Genomic DNA, 19,463 nt, shown 5'->3' on the forward strand with positions numbered 1-19,463 from the left:
AGAGGGATAAACAACAGATCAAGCTCTGTCTCTGTCTTCAAACTTCTGCTGGTGGAGAGCACAAAGACTCAGGGAAGCAAGCATGGCCATATCAAAAAGCATCAACAGCAAAGAAGGCTTGCCTGAGATGTTAAGAAGTGTGATATCTGTACAAGCAACATATATATGTATTTCTTTTTTTTAAAAAAAACTCCAATTCTTACACATACACAGTTCTTAAAACCTAAACTGGGATTGTCTGATTCACTAGGAGAGGTAATCACTTTTCACTTGCATGTAGTGTTTTTAAGACTTATCTCAAGGCTTAGTTCCACCTCCCTGCAACCATTAAAACAAATGACCAAACTGAGGTCTTCAAATAAGTAGAGGTTTGTTTGCAATTGGATTAAACAGGAGGACAAAAACTGAATGTGGCTTTAAGGACTAGTTTTTGAGTCATTGATCCACTTCTGTTTTCTCCCAGAACTTAATCTCTAGAATGAAATCTCCCAGAGAAGCTGTATGACTTCATCACTAAAAGAGACAGTAGCAGGATCCCTCAATGAATGTGTAAAGATTTTGCCATTTGGAGAGATGGTGTAAGCTGCATCTTTGACATTTTCAAGACTTGGCCACGTTAAGTGCTAGTAACCTGAAGTGCTATGATCTGATCGGATATTGGTGACAGCCCTCTTTTGAGTGAGAGGTGAGTGAGGACAGCAAGCTGTTCCCTTCCAAAAAACATGGCTAAGAATTTGTAATCCCACAGAGGGACATGGACATTTCCTTTGATATGCAACTATAAATGAACTTTGAAGCAGACACAAGATGTTGTACCCTCCTGATAAGACTTCAGCCCTCCAATCCTATAAGCCCTGGGCCCACATCTCATCAGGAGATGTCCTCATCAGGGCAATTGATTAGGCAACTACATCCTCACCTATTTTCTCTGGTTTCTACTTGGAGCTGTGAGATACATATGCTAAGTGTCTCTTGAGTTACTGCATACACTACGGCTGAAGGCACTGTACCTACCCAAGACCTCTTGTTCAATTGTTTGGGCAGCACTTAAAGTCTTGATTGTTATCTCCCTTCAGTTCCTCCAGCATACAATTCCCCTTCCTCTGAATTCTTCAAGGGCTCCATATCTTTCCCCACCCCCACCCCATTCTTTTCCTCCCATTCCTTGTGGTGGTAAGAACTAGTGCAGAGTAATCAACAGTAGGGAACTGGCTCTTTCTTCATGCAGTCAGAAATTATCCTTCTTTGTCCCCCACCTCAGTTTCTCTCTGACTTTCTGTATCGTGGTTTCTTTGGCTCTACTGCTGGGGCTGTATTGGCCTCACTGCATTCTTATGGTCTGGTGCTTCCCCACCGGTTAAGATGCTTTCACCACTCATGGTTCGGGCAATATTTGAACCTTGCTCAGCTACTAGTATGTTCAGAAGGTTTCCTACCGTCCACAGTGTGCACTTGGGTTGGCCTATTTACTTCCTCAAGTGCTAAAAAAGCTGCTCCTCTCAGAGAAGCATTCATCTCCAACTTCTTTGTGGATTGACTTCAGAGATATCTCAGTTATTATTGCTTCTCCTTTACTGCCTATGTGCACTTCATAAAATATTCTCCAATGAAATCAGAAAAGAGGAGGTAGCTGTGCTGAAAAAAAATATTAAGTTCCATTTTGCAGTTATGGGACTTCCTTCATTTCCTCTAAATGCCATATCCCAAGTTTTACAAGACTAAGTCATACAAGACTTGATTACTTCAGTGGAACCAATTGTTTTATGTGATAAAACACTTCAGCTCAGTAAATCCAGTTTTTTATAACAGGTGATGATACTGAGACATTTCACAGCATGAGACAAAGTTCCACAGACAGAATCTGTTTACTTCTTATGACCAGTAGATACTGGATGGCCAAAGGATACTTCAGAGCAAATGGAATAAAATAAATCTGACTTTGAAAATCATGTATTGCTTTGATAATAGATGAACACACTTTCCTTTTGACTTCAGGTTCTGAATTCTGCAGTCAAATATGACACATCTGTTAACACTGTGCTTGAAGAGTCTTTGGAGTAGCATCCTCTGCACAAAACTGAGGAATTGTTTTCCTTCCGCAATTTTCCTTCTGCAATTTCATCCTTGCTTGGAAAGACAGTGACCCTAACGTCCAAAGCAACTGTTTGGGGCGGCAGTAATCTGAGTTCTGTCCATAGCTCTATTTCAGCTCTTTTACAACTGGCAATACTACAACAAGTTAATGCTTCTGTTTCTCATCTATTAATTTGGATTCATAGCACTTCCTAAGGATCATAAAATCGAGATTTTAATTAGTCATAGAGCATAAGGAAGTCAGATAATAGTACAAAGGCCATGGCACAAAGCCTATATTAAACCTGCCAGGCATTGGCTGATATCCAATAATCCGGCTGCTTTCAGATGGGATGCCTTGCCCACATGCTCATTACTTCCTATGACCTTTCCAATGCTTTCAGTAGGCCTGAAAAAGCATCCATTCCCCATGTACAGCTCCCACCGAAGGATGCAGATTTCAGGCCACTGTTCTGATTCTGTCCTGGCCATCTGCCTGCAGCTTCCCTGGGCTGGAAGCTTACCCTGTCCCTTCCATATGTTCTCTCCTTGTGGTCCATTTGCCAGGCTTCCAGGTGCTGCCCTCCAATGCCTACAGGTGTTGCCAGGAGTTTTAGTAGAGATGTCCTGTCTACCCATGTGTTGATAGCTTTGCCATATTCTGGCTGCCTCAAGTTGCCCTGTACACCTGCTCTAAATGTATTCTCCAAATGGATTGTGCTGCTCCATTTCATGCTGCATTTTTTTTAATGCTTCCAGGAGAAATATGTTAAAATAATCATCATAAAAGAGATACTTGCTCCTAATCCAGCTCTGAAATCCTAATGGTGGAAAAGTACAGCTTATTTGCTCTAAAATCAATACTGCACTCAAATAAAATGGATGTTTGGATGTTTCTGACTACCAGTATCAGAGGAAAATATCCATGTTTTTTAAACTCAAATGATTCCACTGAGACTCTTAACGTGCCAGACAAGAAAACTGGGGAATATAATTGGGAAAATTTATAAAACTATATTAAATAAACTTCACCTACTTAGTGCAGTGAGGACAAACATATGCAATTCAGTATTTTTAACCTTTTTCTTAAATTGCCTTACTTTATAGCATGCTACCAGCCATAACACTCAATAAAATCAAGCAGTGCAAGTTACAAATGCATTAATCACCAATAGCATGTAGCAGGAAATCAAATAAAATAAAAATGAATGATGGCAATAATTTACCCTCAACATGCATTCTAGCTCCCAGTGTTAATGCAACATCATGTGGCACAAATATGCACCTGTATGGTGGGTTTTTGAGGACTGAAGAAGAGGTACACGATGCAATTGGCAGAATGACGTGCACACACAAAAAATACTGCTCTGTACACCAATAAATTATATGTCAGCAAACCAACCGTGCAAACACAAGTTATGCTTTCCATTTTACTAATTGCCTGTGGTCTCTTTTAAGTCCTTTATGACTTGTGCTACAATTTTAAGAGTTTCTCTTGGTGTTAAAAATAATCAACACAATCCCCTGACTTCAGTTCAAGACGTTTTCTGTTTGTCCCATTCAGCCTGTGCTCTACTGGAAGGTTATTATAATCTTGGCATTCATCTGTTGCACTTCTTTCAGAGAATCCACATAAGCAAAATCTGTTGGCAGGAATACTGTTTGTCTAGTATTCAGTAACTTCTAATATATAAGGAACATGATGCTAAAATTAAGACCCTCTGTATGCTGTATTTTCCAGTTATTCCATTCTAATAGCAACAGATAATGATTGTATAAATCACAGCAACAATTAGCAATGTATTTTATTATGGAACAAATTACATGAGATCCAAATAAATGAAAAAAAAAGAAAAAAAGGACATTTAGGAAGACAAGATGAAACAATATGATAAGACTCTTTACTTTGGCACCTCATAGGTTATATTCTTGCACTCATGCATCAAAAATCACCACTATCCCAAGAGAAACTGTGATAAACCCACCATTCTTTTCTCTGCCCTCTTTTTCACTTACCTTCTGCGGGTTGAGGGGTCACACAAGGGGTGGAAGGGGTCTTCAGCTCTTCCTGGGACTCTACAGATACTGGGCTGATGCACTTGGGTACAGGTGAGGATGGGGCTGAAGGAGATCTCAGGTTCAAGGACAGCTCGCTTCTGCCTCGGCTTACACTCCGGCTCTTCAGCTCCTTCTCATACTCCTCTGCTGCCAACCTCTCCAAGTATTTGTATCTAAAAGTTAAATTCCAGAGGGTTTCCGTAAAGAAAAAGAAGTCTGTGGCTGATGCTTGTTTATGGCTGAAACACCTGCAGAGAATGCACTGACTACCTGACACAAGGGGTACAGCACTAAACTGCCTGCCCACTCAATCTGCCAAGAAGTGCACACCAAAGCAAAGACTATTGCCCTGAAAAATGTTAAATTGCTCATGACAATATAAAAGCAAAAAACAGCAGAGTTAAATAATCTTTAGGCATAGTACTGTGTCTGCACAGTTCTTCTTTTGGAAGCATTTGTCTGTCCTCCTTTTCACCCTCCTCTTTCACCACCTCCTCCTCCTCCTTCTCTCAGACGTCCTCCTCCTCCTCCTCCTCCTCCCAGCCCTCCCTTTCCCAAAACTAAAACTTGAGGGAAAAAAAAAAAACAAAAGAAGGAAAAAACCCTTCAAATCCAGAGCCCCTTAATACTGATGCAAATTGCCAAAGTCTGAGTGAGATTTGCTCTAAGGAGAGGAAAATGCAGCAGACAAAAACAGATCTCCCTGAAAATAATACCAATAATAAATGCTTGGATTGACTATCTAAAGTCTCTGAACCTGCTTCTATTTGCTCTGAGAGCAATGCACTGGAATTCACTTTGTTCTCTCCAGAGCCTACAATGGAAAGTTTTCTTTTTTTTATTCTAAAAAATTTCTCTGCCGGACTCAGACATCCAATAGCTTGTACCTGACGTCACATGTAGTTTATTCATCAAAGTCACTTTAAAAGAACAAAGATACATCTGTTTTGCATTTTAGGCAGGCAGAACTCACTAACTGTTTATTAAGACCAGCTACCAATCATATTCTTCATAGTGTGCTTTATACATTTCGACCAAAATAACTTTGAAATATGTGCCTCTTCCAGATGTCTGCTAATTTTATCCACCATTATTTGCTAAGGAATAAATTCATGCGTACAGCTGGATCAGGCTTTAGACTATTTGCCTTACCCACAAGTGAACTGTTAAACAGGTTAATCGAGACTACTGCTTATGTCCCTGAAACACTGTGGTCATCCTCCTATAACCCACTGTTGTAAACACTTCGTAACAGGGAACACCTCTCCTCCCCCCTTCTGCCTCACTGACAGCCTGAATTAGTGCACGAGGGTGCATTAAAGGCAGGCAGGGTAAAGAAGTCAGCCATATGTGGTAACAAACATGCTTAGTACATATGGTAGTCACACACACATGCACATTTGCAAACATCCATATAGAGCATAGAAACGTGTCTTTGAAGAGCAGTCCTTGTGCTTTCAGAGGCAATTTGCCTTATTGCAAACAGCAATAATGAAGAACAAACCCATTTTCTTTTATTCCTCCAGAGGTATGCACAGGCTTTGAACAAATTCTGCAAGAAAAAAGAACCCCTACAGACTCTGGATTAAAATATAACAAGCTACATACTTGTATGGTTATAAAATAGGAACCGTTTACAGTTCTAACATGAAGTCAGTTCTCGAGACTGATTTTGCCTTTTCAATAGAGAAGAAAGCCTTTCACTGGCATCAGCACGATGTTTTCTTACAGTTCATGAAGCCAGTCTTTCTTTTAGCATTGGTCACTTACATACTGTGCCTTCCGCCTCCTCACAAGTAGAGCAGATGGGACTTCAGACTCATAAAGAGCCATTCAAATTGACCACTTAGCACAAACAGGTACAGCCCAGCTGGCTGCTGCTGAGGGGGTTTTGCAGTTTGCCAACAGACTACAACAAAGATCTGGATGGATCCTTCTATACTGGGGGGAGCTACAGTGTTTCACAGTCCTCAGCTCTTTTTCAGCTGCTTTAACATTTTAGGTTCTGTAGCTGTGTGCTGCACAGCCAACCAGCAAAACAGGACTATCACCAAGATCTGACTTCTCAAAATGTATCTGATTATTATACTGACAGAAAAAAGGGAACCAGAACAGCAACTCCAGTGGCAGCACATCAGCGCAACTAGTTATCAAATAGAAAGCCTAATCAGCAGATAGAGCAATTTAACCAAGAAATAAAAAATCATTCAAGAATCAGTTATTAACACTTCACACTTGATATATGACATTATTTAGGTTATTTTTTGTTTCTGATCAATGTCTTAACAATGAATGAATGCCAGCAGCAAATACACAAGGTCTCATGAAGCCCAAAATCTTCAGGAACTGAAAGGATGAGCTATACCTCCACTACAGGATTGACACATTACCTCTGTATATGCTGCCACATTCCTCTAAATCATGGAAACCTGCAGATATCATCACACCTATGATACCACTTCTCTATAGACAAAGGGCCAAAGTCTGTGGAATATCCATTTGGTATGCCTCAGGAACACGACACTTCAAGTAGATGAAAATATCCTTGTGAGTTTTCTAGATCTCTGAGCAACACCCTGGGTGCAACTTAAAATGTTTATGTAGCAACAGTGTCATGGGTTAGAGAGTTGTGCCTCACAGTAGAGAGGGCTTGGGAGCTCACCTTTCTTGGTTTTATTTTTTAATTACCACTGGAAACCCCCTAGGCAAGAAAAGAAAAAAAGCCTCAAAGTCTCAAACCACAGAATAGCAAGAACTGATATGGAGGAAATATACAGGGCAGTTTTTAACTAGGATTTTAGACATCTTGATAAAGGATTTTCTTAGAGTCTATGCACTCTCTTAAAACAAGTCAATATGCAACTTCCTATAGGAAATGAAACTTCAGTTGTGCTAATGTGTTTGTTATAAAAAATAGTTAAAGAACACAAATGTAATGGACTACTTGTGCAAGACTTCACTTGCAGAATACATTTATGTGCTGTCAAAGCAAACATATATTTCCTCTTTATGAGTAAGAACTGATAGTTTAACATTTCAGTTCAAAAGAGCCCTAAGGATAAAGACACATTCCTGATGACCAGTGAAATTGCCTCAGATTGCACAGCAGTGATGCACTGCTGGTGAGCACTTCCACAAAAATACCCCAGTTGGCACATTCCCTTACAACTTGAAAGTTCTGGAGAACTCACTTCTAATTTTTTTCAAATCTTGCAGATGAGCATGCTTGCTGAGATAGATTTTGCTCAGCTCACATCAGTGTATGATGCTTATGTGCTCAGGCGCATTTCACTTCACCAAATGCTTTAAACTACTTGTAATTGTTTTGGCTGGAAGGACAAAGGAAAGCCCATGCACCTTTTCTTACTCTTAGAGATGCCAAAATCATGTTTTAATATTAGCTACTTCAGCCACAATAGAAAAGACTTCAGTCTGCAGAAACAAACTGTCTCCTGTATGATGATTTTGTGAAAAAAAACCAACCATAAAAGCAACAAAATAAAAAAACCAAACCACCTCAAACCAAAAAAACATGGCACCACTATTTCTGAGATGTCTGCTCTCTTATTTTGACAATGTAATTCCAATTCTTGACAATCCAAAAATATCTCCAGAGAGTAATCTCTGGAGGACCATAAAAGCAGAACTGAAGCACTCTGGATGATTTTTCATCTATTATTTGTACAGTTACTTGCATATTTTCCAGGTAAAAACAAGAGGTCCCTCCAGGATGTAATTACTAGTGGAGGTAGAGATCAAGCTACTGAAAGGCAAAGGTCTTTAGTTGAATATTGCTTGGAAAATGTGCTTTCATAAGCACATAGCTCCCAGCCTAGATCAGAGTTTCTAAACTATTTATTTGAAATAAAAAAAGGAAAAAACCTCAAACAGTCAGTCCCTTTAAATATGCTATTTAAATAAAACTAAAACAATACCCAAATGGTAAACAGTGCTAAGCTTTGTAATTTACTTGCTGATGTTTAGAGAGATCAGTAAAGAAAACTTGGCCCTGAAAGACAAAACTGTGCTGGGAGTGGGTCAGAACCATTTCCATCAGCCTGTCACTGCAATTTTGCAATGCTTGTGACCCCAGTTTCCTTTATCCTCAGCTGCCTTTTCTGACCCTCCAGAAAGCTTGGGACTCACTGGGTGAGAAAGACAGGCTTATTCAATTTATAACTCTACTAAATTTGGGCAAATTTCTGAGGCAAATGGAGTAAGCTTATTTCCCACACAAATAGATAAAAGATTGATCATCAATCATTCTTATGCATTCCAGTCCCACTGCTCTTCAGTTATTGCTGTGCTTACAGCTGGACTTCATTCTCCTCTTTAATTTAACAATTTCTTTCTTACAGAAGTCTTTTGGAATAAAAGTGTTCTGTGCAAGCAGGGTTAAAAATGTAAATACACAACAGCTCCACAGTAAAGAATACAAGAAGTGCAAACAATCAAAGGGAAGGATGGATGCATTATATACAAACCTCTCTTCTCTTGCTTGTCTTAGTTCTTCTCTTTTGTCTAAATAATCGCGGCTAAAAAGAGAATTACAGTAAATTGCAGCAGAAACCAGAAGAATAAGGTAAGTAGTAGAAGAATAAGCACAGTGCAAGAAACCAAGAACAGTACAAACAAGCTGATCAGAGACAATGAAGGCTGTTGTCGACAGAAATTGTTTGGTTTTGCAAGAATGGGTGAAAAGAGTGTGTGTACACTTATCCATGGGTATAACACAGGTATGTGACACCAAATGTAGTTTGGAAGGTCATTAAAAGTAATTATAGTGAAAACCAAAAAGTGAAAAACTTGAAGCACACTTTGAAACTTTGTATCTGAAATTACATACTTATCCGTATCGAGCAGGCACATTAGTGGCTATTCAACGGTTCCTCATTTGCTTCATTTCGGAATGACCCAAAACAGTGACTACAGTACCTGGCAGTCTAGACAAAGGCAGGGAGCATACCATGTCAGCCTTCTTTCTAAGGCACCTTTCCTCAGCGGGTTTTAGTTGCTACAGCTAGAAACAGGACAGCAGGCTGGCATTACTGAGTAGGACAATTCTTTATTCTTAGAAGGTGTGTGCAGGATCATTGGACAGATAACAACCTTTCTCTTCTTTCTTTTACACCCTGAGTTTTAGCTACAAATCTCTTTCTATCGCAGCGGCCGCTCCCACAGCTCCTCAAGTAACCCATATATTTAGCTTTTGCCAAGTCAACTTTGCTGGATGCTTGAGCACTGTGATTTCAGGCAGACCTGCCACATCCACAAACATGGATGTAAATTTAACTTGGAGCACAGCAGAACCCAGTGAATGTTCAGCCTGCCTCAATATCATAGCAAGACAGTTCCTTATGATGTACTTTCAGTAATTTGTTGAATCTCGTAGAAAAAACCTGCTAAGACTGCTAAGAATCTGTTAGACTCTTTCACAGCATAACCTGTGAGTACCAGAAAGGTTTTCAGAACTACTCCTTTTATTAAGAACCACTATTTTTTTCTCTTTATATTGTGTCATCAAGTGAATATTTATCATCTTTCACACCAACAGCTATCAAATACCTGCTTGCAAGTGCTCTTCAAAAGACCACTAACAGAGAACATACATTACTGTTTCAGGCTATCTGCACATGCTTTGAATCCTGAACTAGTTACACTTTTATCATGTTTCCAGAATATTCTTTGGAATTACAATAGTTATGGGAATAACTCCAAGGGAAAAAAAAAATCTAAGAATTCTTCAGCAGGCAAATTTTAACATTACTCTTGCAAGTGCTCTTCAAAAGACCACTAACAGAGAACATACATTACTGTTTCAGGCTATCTGCACATGCTTTGAATCCTGAACTAGTTACACTTTTATCATGTTTCCAGAATATTCTTTGGAATTACAATAGTTATGGGAATAACTCCAAGGGAAAAAAAAAATCTAAGAATTCTTCAGCAGGCAAATTTTAACATTACTTTACTCACTACAGCTGAAGAATAACCATTGTATTTTAGGACATATTGTTCTATATAAGTAATGAGTATAATAGTCCTTCTAGTGAGAAAAATGTTCATTCTGTAAAGTATTTTGTTTGTTAGCAATAGCTTATGAAGCTTTTAGCACATCTCCTAAAACCAAACTCTTTCACAACTGGTGATGCTCCTCTTTAAATTATCTTCAATTTGTCAATAATGGTGCCAGAACCTAGTGCAATGTTCTCAAGGCTGAGTTGGAAAGAATGAGATAACAAATGAGTCATGATGGTAAATCCAGTATTGCTCACGAGTTTAAAGTCTGAATTGCAAGTGCTATTTTTAATCAAAAATACATCTTCAGAGACTGTATTTCTAGCCAGGCTGATGATATGATAATGCAATCCCAGGAACTCTTATGAAACTGTCCATGACTGCTCTCTGTGGCTTTGTCCTTCTCCTGCCAGACTGTTTAATCAACTGTGGGATGCTGTCTGTCTGTGAAGTTTGGTGGCTGTGGAGACTCTCTACTCAAACACAAGTTATAACTTTTGGGTGATCACGGAATTCAGATCTGGAAGATGAAAACACTGGGCATTGAAAAATCGTCTTAATATTCAACACAACCATGGTGTTTGGTTAACCAGCTTCTGACTCTTAAGTAATGGGATGAAAATGTATCTTCTGATTTTTTTTTCTGACTTTAAGGAAGCCCTTTTAGTGACAGAACAACTGCTGAAGCCAGCCTCTACTGAAATGTGCATATCTGTTATTCAAACAGGTCAAGCTGCCAAATGCCCTGTTGGCTTTTTCAGTCTGGGAGTTTCCTTTCTGAAAGATCATGTTGGCTGTCCATGGCAGTGTTCTGCAGCCTGATGATACTACTTAGAGGGAGAGTTTTTGGAAGAGGCTTGAAGACTGAGACCTTATTGTTTCTGTTTCAGGAGAACTTGGGCAGCTGTTGGCTGCCAAAGATCCTATTATGGTGCTCTTCCACCTTCCCTCCGCCTCTCATTTCCTTCTAAACTAGTTATCTTCTGGAGCCAGGAGATTATCAACCAACCAACCACTAGTAAGTTACGCCTCTTTCCAAATTCACAGAATCACAGACCATTTCCACTTCTTACTAAAGAGATGATTACAGTGAAAACAATCCTGCATACTAATAAACAAGCTCATATGAAAACCAGTGCCATCTTTTCTGTAACTACCAATTCTAAGGCTACAAAACATTTATCTTACCATTCTTTAGGTTACTACATTATGTATTCTAACTACTAAAAATACATTTACTCTTCAGTCCTGTTTATGAGGAAACAACTTGGTTTCTTATTGTACATTCTTCAGACTGTAGGCAAACCATTTCAAGTATAGACTCTGTATCTATCCTTAGCTCACTGCAGTCTTTGCTAATGTCCGTGCTGGGATTTAAGAGGATGAGAGGGCTTTTCTCTTACTATTCTCAGGCAGCACACCCTGGGATCCCACATCACGTTCTCAGATGTGAAAATGGAAAGTCCTGTGTTCACCTGTGGCCTTTGTCTGGCCACGGTATCAACAATAATTTTGATAAATACTTTCTAGAATTATTTTCCAGGAGGAAGAGATGTGTTCAAAAAAGCAGGAAAAGTAGTTAAAAACCACTACCATACATCCTGAGACAGCAAACCACTTTTACTTTGAGCAATATAAAAGTAGAAAGATGTCTCAGTTCTGTCCCTTCCTCCCTTCTTGATACCTTTGTCCCACTGTTTCACCTTCAAAGCCTATGGTTCAATGAGATTATAATTTGATGAGTATATTAGCTTGTAAACCCAAGCCTCTGTAGATACCCAGACAGTATAACTGGCAAATAAATAGCTGTCTTTAAAAAAACTTGCTGGTTTATTAAATGCCAAAATTTATGATGTGTTCAATCTATCAGTTCTTAAGATACTTAGATCAAGAAAACTATCTAAAAGACAAACTATTCATCAATTCCATTATTTTGTAATTGAATGTCTCAATGGTTTACCAATCTGTCACACATGAAAGCAAGAGACTGAGAGCAAATTTGGGTCCTACTTGAATTTGTTTCTTTCTTCACGTTCTATCCTTTGCAACCTTTCTTCTCTCTCCTGACGCCGTCTTTCTCTTTCTGCTGCCAAGGACTCCTGGTGCTGCCGAAAAGATGATGTAAGGAGACCACCCAAAGCTGGCCTGCAGAAAAGGAAGATCAGATTTCTCAGTGTCACTTTTATTGATTATACTGGCAAAAAATGAGTAGCAATCATTCAGCAAGTAACATAATCCCAACCAGCAGAATGACATAGCAATATTTATGTATGGATGTTTCAAAGAACTGGCCAAGTGTCTTCTTGCTAAATTGATTATAGGTACTGTGATGAGCTTAAAAACAACAATTAGGGTAGGCTTCTTAAATTGCCAAATTTCTGAAGCACAAATAAAGTATGTGTAAAAATCCTTCAGTCTATTTCAACTGAAATATTGTCTAAATATTTTTTTTAACCTTATAATCCTGTTACTGGAAAAAGCTGAATCCTGTAAAGGATTTCTGAAATTTTAAAGAAAAAGACTTGCAATATTTTTCCAGCACTTTCCAAACTTGTTATGCAATGATATTAAAAACAGATGCATCACAAACACCTGAGAATCCTGTATACAGAAAAACAGAAGTAAGATGTCAGAACTGCCCTTCTGAAATTGAATGCTCTCTTAATTAGAGGCATAATTCTCCTTTATACATAAACGAATTCTGTTATCATGATTTCTTCGTTGCATGTACTGCAAGAGCAAAATCACATATAAGAACATATCAGTAAAATACACAGGGACAGCATAGTTAGTTATAGTAATGATTAAGTGGCATCAAAATGGTTATTAAAAATATCAGAGTAAATTGGACTGGAGGAGAACAGATTATCCATTTTCTTTTTCTTCCTTAGGGCAGGATTTAGTCTTCTGAAAAAATTCTTGAAAACTGTTTGATTAACTTGCCTTAAAAACCCTTAATGATGGATGTACCACACCCATACAATGCTTAACTACTCTTGCCAACGAGGGTAGCCTCAATTTATTTATTTTTGCCATTTAGACCCATTCATACTTCTTCTGTCCACAATGAACAAAAAGAACAGTTTACTACTGCCTGCTTTATGGTTAAGCCAGAATTAGTCCAAAAGGGTCCTTCTCTCCAGCCCTCTGACCACAACTATGAACTGGATGCTCCATGGTAGGTTACTGTAGCAGACTCAATGTCCTCACTGGCAGGTCCATATAAAACTTCTAGCTGTTGTTCAGGAGGCTCTGAAGATGCATGAGGTAAGGTGAGCAAATGTCCATCCAAAAAGTGGGAATTTTTTGGTCAGAAATGATGGCCTCTACAGTAAAACCTTTTCAAATATATAAAACAACATTCACATTCACTTACAGTTTGATGTTGACGCAGATTTTTTATTGGTTTTACTGCAAGCACTACTGTGGCTGGGAGAATGGCTCCTCTCACACAACCCTCCCCCAGCATGGTGGTCCTGGTACCATCAACCTCTCTCACATGGCAACAGAGTGACCTTGGAGTAAACATGTCTTTCTGTCTTTAGACAGGAAAAAAATCTGTATTGTACAGGGTAGCTTTATAAAGATCCACACTGATTGAATTAGACTGATAAAATCAAAAAGACATAGCTCATGCAGAGCGGTTTCTGTGCATTGTTGTAACATGAGTTCTGCAATGAAAGGATTAATGAGAGAAATAGATACTGCCTTTTCTGAAAAGAAACTATACCCTGCCTAAAGGAAGGTTCTTTAACCAGCAATGCAAACCTGAATAAATTGTCACTATTTTTAAGCATTAAGATCCTTTCCCTTATTTATTTACTTGCCTATGGCTTCACAGTGTAGGCATTTAGCATAATAGCACCAGTTCACTAGTGAAACTAAGTGCAGGAGAAGACAAAAACATTAATGCAAACCTAACTTCCCTGAGTGTCTATGTCTGTACAAGCAAGAATACCACAAAACATAGCCATTTCAATCCCACTGGCAGCAGGGCAGTAAGAATATAATGTCAATAATTTCAATAAATTGAATTTCAATATGTCATATCCCACCCGCATAAACATTACATAAGATGGTATAAAACTTGATATTCTGTAAGCCTCCCTGCTGGCACTCCTCCAGAGCTACAGTATCAATGCTGGACCATGCTCAAAACCATAAAAATCTCTAATATGCTTCAGCACTAAGAAAAGGGGGAAAAAATCCTCAAACCCTGACAGTCAAGTATGTGTGGTGAATTTCCCCTTGAGCATATTTTAAATTTATTTTAACTTTTGACCTTTTAGTGCATGTTGCAAGAGAAAGCTCTCAGCAGAAACAGTAGCACCACTGTATTAAAATTCAAAAGCTAGAGCTCCATCCCTGTGGCAGCATGAAAAACCATGGCTATAAGGTTGGATATAACATCAGAAATTGCTCTTTGAAGGGGTAAACTGGACAGTGCTTCCACATGAAGGCATATGGAAATAAACTGGAAGAGATGGCAAAAAGAGGGTCCCTATCAAGTCTCTGTTTTTATCTGTTTTGTGTATTCAGCTCGATATCCCATCCTGCCCCATCCAGCTGCCATGAAGTCTGCAAACTCCATTTAGAGTCAAGCGAAGGTATGGCTTAAAAAAACCCGGAGGAAAATTAAGGGGAAAGATGGGGTGATGCTGAGAGACCAAAAGAGTGATTGTAGGTCTGCACAGCATCTAGTGGGTTGGACTAAGCTCTTTGAGGGTCCATGTAAGTACACATTGTTATTCAATGATTACAGGGGAATCACATGAAGATGCACAGCTTAGTCCTGCAGACAGTATTCTAACCTGACCCTGGTAATAAAATGTCTCCTCATGCCAAAACACCTTGTTTGGAGATTTGATCTAGCATAGTTTGGCTAGCGTTGCTCACTCAGCTGAAATTTGCAGATGTATGAACAGCAGCCTCACAATCTAAACAAAAGATCCACAGCCATATATATCCAGAAGAAAATCCCTTGTCTATGAATATCATGAAAATGAATATCCACATGCCATATTAGTTTTCTACCTCTTTGAAACTGATCACATCAACAATAATTAGCCAAAATTTGGTATTTCCACATATACCATAGGTATTACTTTCAGGGTGTACAAAACTGTAAAACACTGAGAGGAAAAGCAAGTGTTAAGAGGTATTCCTCAAACATTCTAAACAATTTGAACAGGGATTTGTCTATGTATGGCTTGTCTACAAAATCTGACTTTTGTCTCTGTATGTGCCTAACGATAACACTTAAAGTAAACGTTCCCTTTCAGTGAACTCATAGTTGAATTGCAAATGGCAGCAGGACTGGACAAATCAGCTGGTGGGAAGGCTTGGGGTGAGCCTTTGGGTAATTTTGTTGCTTTGATACTGTTTGAAGGGTGACAGTGCCTTCAGGCCTCTGGACTTTTTAAGTCTTACTGCTGTAGGCTGCGTTTTAAAAATGGGTAAGCAAGAAAAAGGCTAAAAAAGTTCTGGCATTGAATCAAAGGTGATAAGAGATTTTAACAGAAAAGAGTATGTGAATACTCAATGAAAGCATAATAGAGTGATCACTTGCAAAGTGGGTTTATAGCTAATATATGCCAGCATTTTAATGCTGGTGTCATGTGTTACCAGCTGGTAATATCAACCATTTGTTCAATTCCACAAATACAATCCAGAAGGATGCTTACTCCAACAACTATTTTTAGTCTTGTAGAGAATGAGAGGCTATTAAGAATGGACTGTTAATATAAAAAATATTAAGAAAAGCTTTCTTACGCCTGCTGTTAAAACCAGTAAAAGCTAAACAAGCTATGTTATTACATCCTTATTCCAGTAAGAAAACACACAACAAGGACATGACTAAGTCTGGGGATTTGTGAATAGAGCTCCACACCACAGCACTGGGACCTGAGGCCAGAGAGGTTACTAGTTACTTATCTTGTTGGAAGAAGAGATAGGAAAGAGCAAAGAGTAGGAAAGAAAAAAAGGAAATAAAAGACAAAAAAAAACATACACAGGGCAGAATATACGAAGCCAAAATGCTGACTGTAGGCCAAGACTCTTCTGAATAAAAATTCAGCTAGCCTGACCTACAGCATTTAACACAGCAGTGAATTAGTAATCATTATTATAAACACAAATTCAGGCAGACACAAGATATTTCACATTTTTTTGCAAGTATGTGCAGTTTCCCGACAATGTTCCATCACAGACTATATACTGTGAAGGGGAGTATTTGACCTGAATTACTCTAATCTTGTTGAAAGTTGAATAAAATATTTCTGTCGTGCTCTAAGTTGCTTTGTTACAGCAAAATTGCAGTTATGAACTTCAAATATTCTTCATTCACATTAACTCTGAAATACTCTTTTGTAGATGCCTTTCCCTTGGATTAGTTGAATTTTATAATTTGCTAAATAGAAATGGGTATCTATAGCAAGAACACAAAATACAAAGGTATATTTATAGCAGCCAAAAATAATTAACAGACGACTTATGAGAGGAAATCCCTTTAGGTCATAAGGTTAATATTCAGGACTTTCGTTAAGATAACATGGGTCAGAATCATTAATAACCTTAATAAGGATGCACTAATTCCACATTTTTCCAAAGTCCTACTCCTCCAGCAGTCATGGGAATGGCTACAGAGAGGGAACAAAAATCGGCAGCTCCTACTCAGGCCTTAAGTAACTCTCTTGGCTTTAACAAAATAAATCCGCTTTCCAGCTTACAAAGAGACAAAAGGGGAGGCAAAGCTGCCAAGAGCCATATTGCTTTTCGCAGTTAAAGAAACTCTCAGTGTGCTATGACTCCCTACATGACACGGCAAATTCAAAAGCATGTTGATATAAGATTTTGCAAACAGACTAAACATTACTTGTGGAATCTTTACAAAACTTCTCTCAAAAATAAACAGAAAATTGAGAGATAAAACTACTGACTAAAGCTTCCTTTGAGAAAGAAACTTGAGAATTACCAAGTAAAGAACTGATTAATGTTAGACTTTTAAGTGGCCTGAGGGACTACCCAAAATAAAGCTACAGTTAGGCAGAGCTATGTGGAGCCTGGGCAATGCACAAGGACTTTTTACATGCATTCTGCTCTTGCAGCCTGGCCTATGCAGGTTTTACACTGTGCTTCTGTCTTTCTCTAACCTGCAGCTTCTCACCCTCATGCAAGCTACAAATTGCCTGGAAGTGGCTTTCAGAGCCCACCACAGATCCAGGCTAAGGTAAGTGTTCGCTGAGCATCAGCACTACACACGGTGTGCTTAGCCAGCAACTCTCTGCAGTCTGAAACCATAACCCAGCTCACACTATCTGTTTAAACATATATCCTATGATGAAGCCTACAAAGCTGCAATCAAGAATACTGCTTAGGCAGTAGTTCGAGAAGCAGCTAGGCCAGTGTAAGCCACTGCTGCTTCCCAAATTGTAAATCACCAAGTAATTTCTAAAGTCATTTTTCCTCTTAAAATCTCAGCAATAAAGTTGAGGCTTTTGCCCTAGGCCACTATTATCAACTACCAAGCTATCCCTTCCTGATTATGTTACTCAGAGTGAAAGATGTTCTTGGCATTTACCACAAGAAAAAATGGTCACAATCCTTGGTTTAAGAGCCCAGAAGTATGTATTAAGACACATAGAAAGAACAGAAAGCCAAGGAAAGAGAAGCTGTTCTTGGGAGAGCAGCAGCTTTGTAGGCTGTACAGTAGGTTTTGTTTCCTAGGTTTCTTGTTTTTCCTTAGTGCTTAACAGCTGGATCAAGGGAGCTCCAAAGTGTAGATTTGTGATAAATGGATAACGAAAGAAAAAAAAAAGGAAAAAAGAGAACCTGCCAAGAAGCTTCATCTAGCAGCATACCCCTGGTGTCATAAAGTACCGAGACCTTTAATTTTAATAGAAAGTCTAACTGAAAAGCTGTTCATCATTCTCAAGCAGTTTATTTGTTTAGTTGGTTTGCTTTGCTTTAAAGAGACAGAAAGCACCAGATTGTCAGCAAATCACTGTTTCAGGCACCTGAAGAGGGAATAAAACTCACAAGAAGACTATTTGCAGACTTTTGCTGCACTTTATGTTCATGCTTCAGGTCTGGTGATAAAGTGTTAGGAGAAAAAAGTCACCTATAATCTAAGCATGTTAATCTCAGTGTCTGTGACCTGCTGTAGAAATAAATGCTTGAAGGTACATTTCCTTTAAAATATATGTAATTACATGGAGATGAACACTCAACATTCAAGGCCCTGCATCACAAAAGCCCAAGGTAATGCGTTGCTATAGTTCATAAAGCAAGTAAGATGGAAAACAGATTAAAGGATGTGAAATATATTTCATATTTCTTAAGCCTATTTTCTAATGCTCTGGAAAAGTTGGAGATGCTTCTAACAGGAATAATCTGCAAACACCATAGCAGGCCTTTACCAAGCTTGGAGATTTGGAAGCACTTCTGAGGGACCAGCCAGAGATGGAGACTAAGTCCATAGTGACTGGCCAAGAGGCTCAAGAACTGGAAGTTTGCAGGCTGAACTTTCTGGCATTTGATTTAACAGATAGAAGCAAGAGAATGGGGACTGTGAACTCCTGCTCCTTCGGCATGCAGTGCCCTGAGAAGGCTTTTTGAGCTGGGCTAACTGCACTACTGTTTGACTATCAAGCCCTATGGGAACTGTCTCCTGGCAAACACACCAGCAGGATATTTTTCTGACAATGGAATCAATTAAAGAGGGTGCTGAATTCAGGAGCTCTTGCCTTAGAAGTTACTCTCCTTCATGGTCTCCTCTGAGGATGGCCATGATCAACAATGCCTACATTACACCACCCAAAGCACACTAAGAGGAGGTGTGAAGCTTTGCAAGTAATGAGTTGGCTGTCCAGCTACAGATTCCAGGCTGCAGCTTTCAATTTGAGAGACTGCCTGAGATTCAGAGTCTGAGAAGGTAGTCTTTGGCTACACAGAAATATCCTAGGTGTGAGCATAAGACATGGAAATATAGAACAGCCTTACAACACCTTCTGCTCCGAGGCAAGGTGGGAACTCAGGGGCAGAAAAATGCTTTTGTCCTTGGTGTGCTTCAGTCATGTCCTGCTATTTCCCTTAGTTACCAAAGTTTATGAGGTTAAGAAATCAAGAGGGACTTTTTTTCCCTGTATTAACTGGGGAGAGTTAATTAGTGATTTAAGTCATGAAGAGTGGGAGCAGCATATTTATGGAGCAAAGCAGTCTTTGGCATTTGAAAACAAGTGGACTGGGTTATACTTCTTATGCATTAGGAGCAACTTTCACAAGCAGAGAGATACAAGAGAAGATGAGAACACTCT

General features: G+C 39.0%; 1 protein-coding gene across 1 annotated transcript in view; it reads right to left on the reverse strand.

Annotated features, from left to right (window-relative positions):
• FHOD3 (formin homology 2 domain containing 3) overlaps nt 1-19,463 on the reverse strand; it is a 122,919-nt gene that overhangs the window by 64,618 nt on the left and 38,838 nt on the right. Inside the window, exons 9-11 of the mRNA XM_009078745.1 lie at nt 12,160-12,294; nt 8,616-8,666; nt 4,090-4,304 (exon numbers count right to left, since the gene is read on the reverse strand). Of these exons, the coding sequence (XP_009076993.1) occupies nt 4,090-4,304; nt 8,616-8,666; nt 12,160-12,294 (401 nt within the window). The remainder of the gene's footprint in view (nt 1-4,089; nt 4,305-8,615; nt 8,667-12,159; nt 12,295-19,463) is intronic.

The sequence above is a fragment of the Acanthisitta chloris genome, unplaced genomic scaffold, assembly GCF_000695815.1.
Source record: "Acanthisitta chloris isolate BGI_N310 unplaced genomic scaffold, ASM69581v1 scaffold2977, whole genome shotgun sequence".
In the NCBI taxonomy this organism is placed as follows: domain Eukaryota; kingdom Metazoa; phylum Chordata; class Aves; order Passeriformes; family Acanthisittidae; genus Acanthisitta; species Acanthisitta chloris.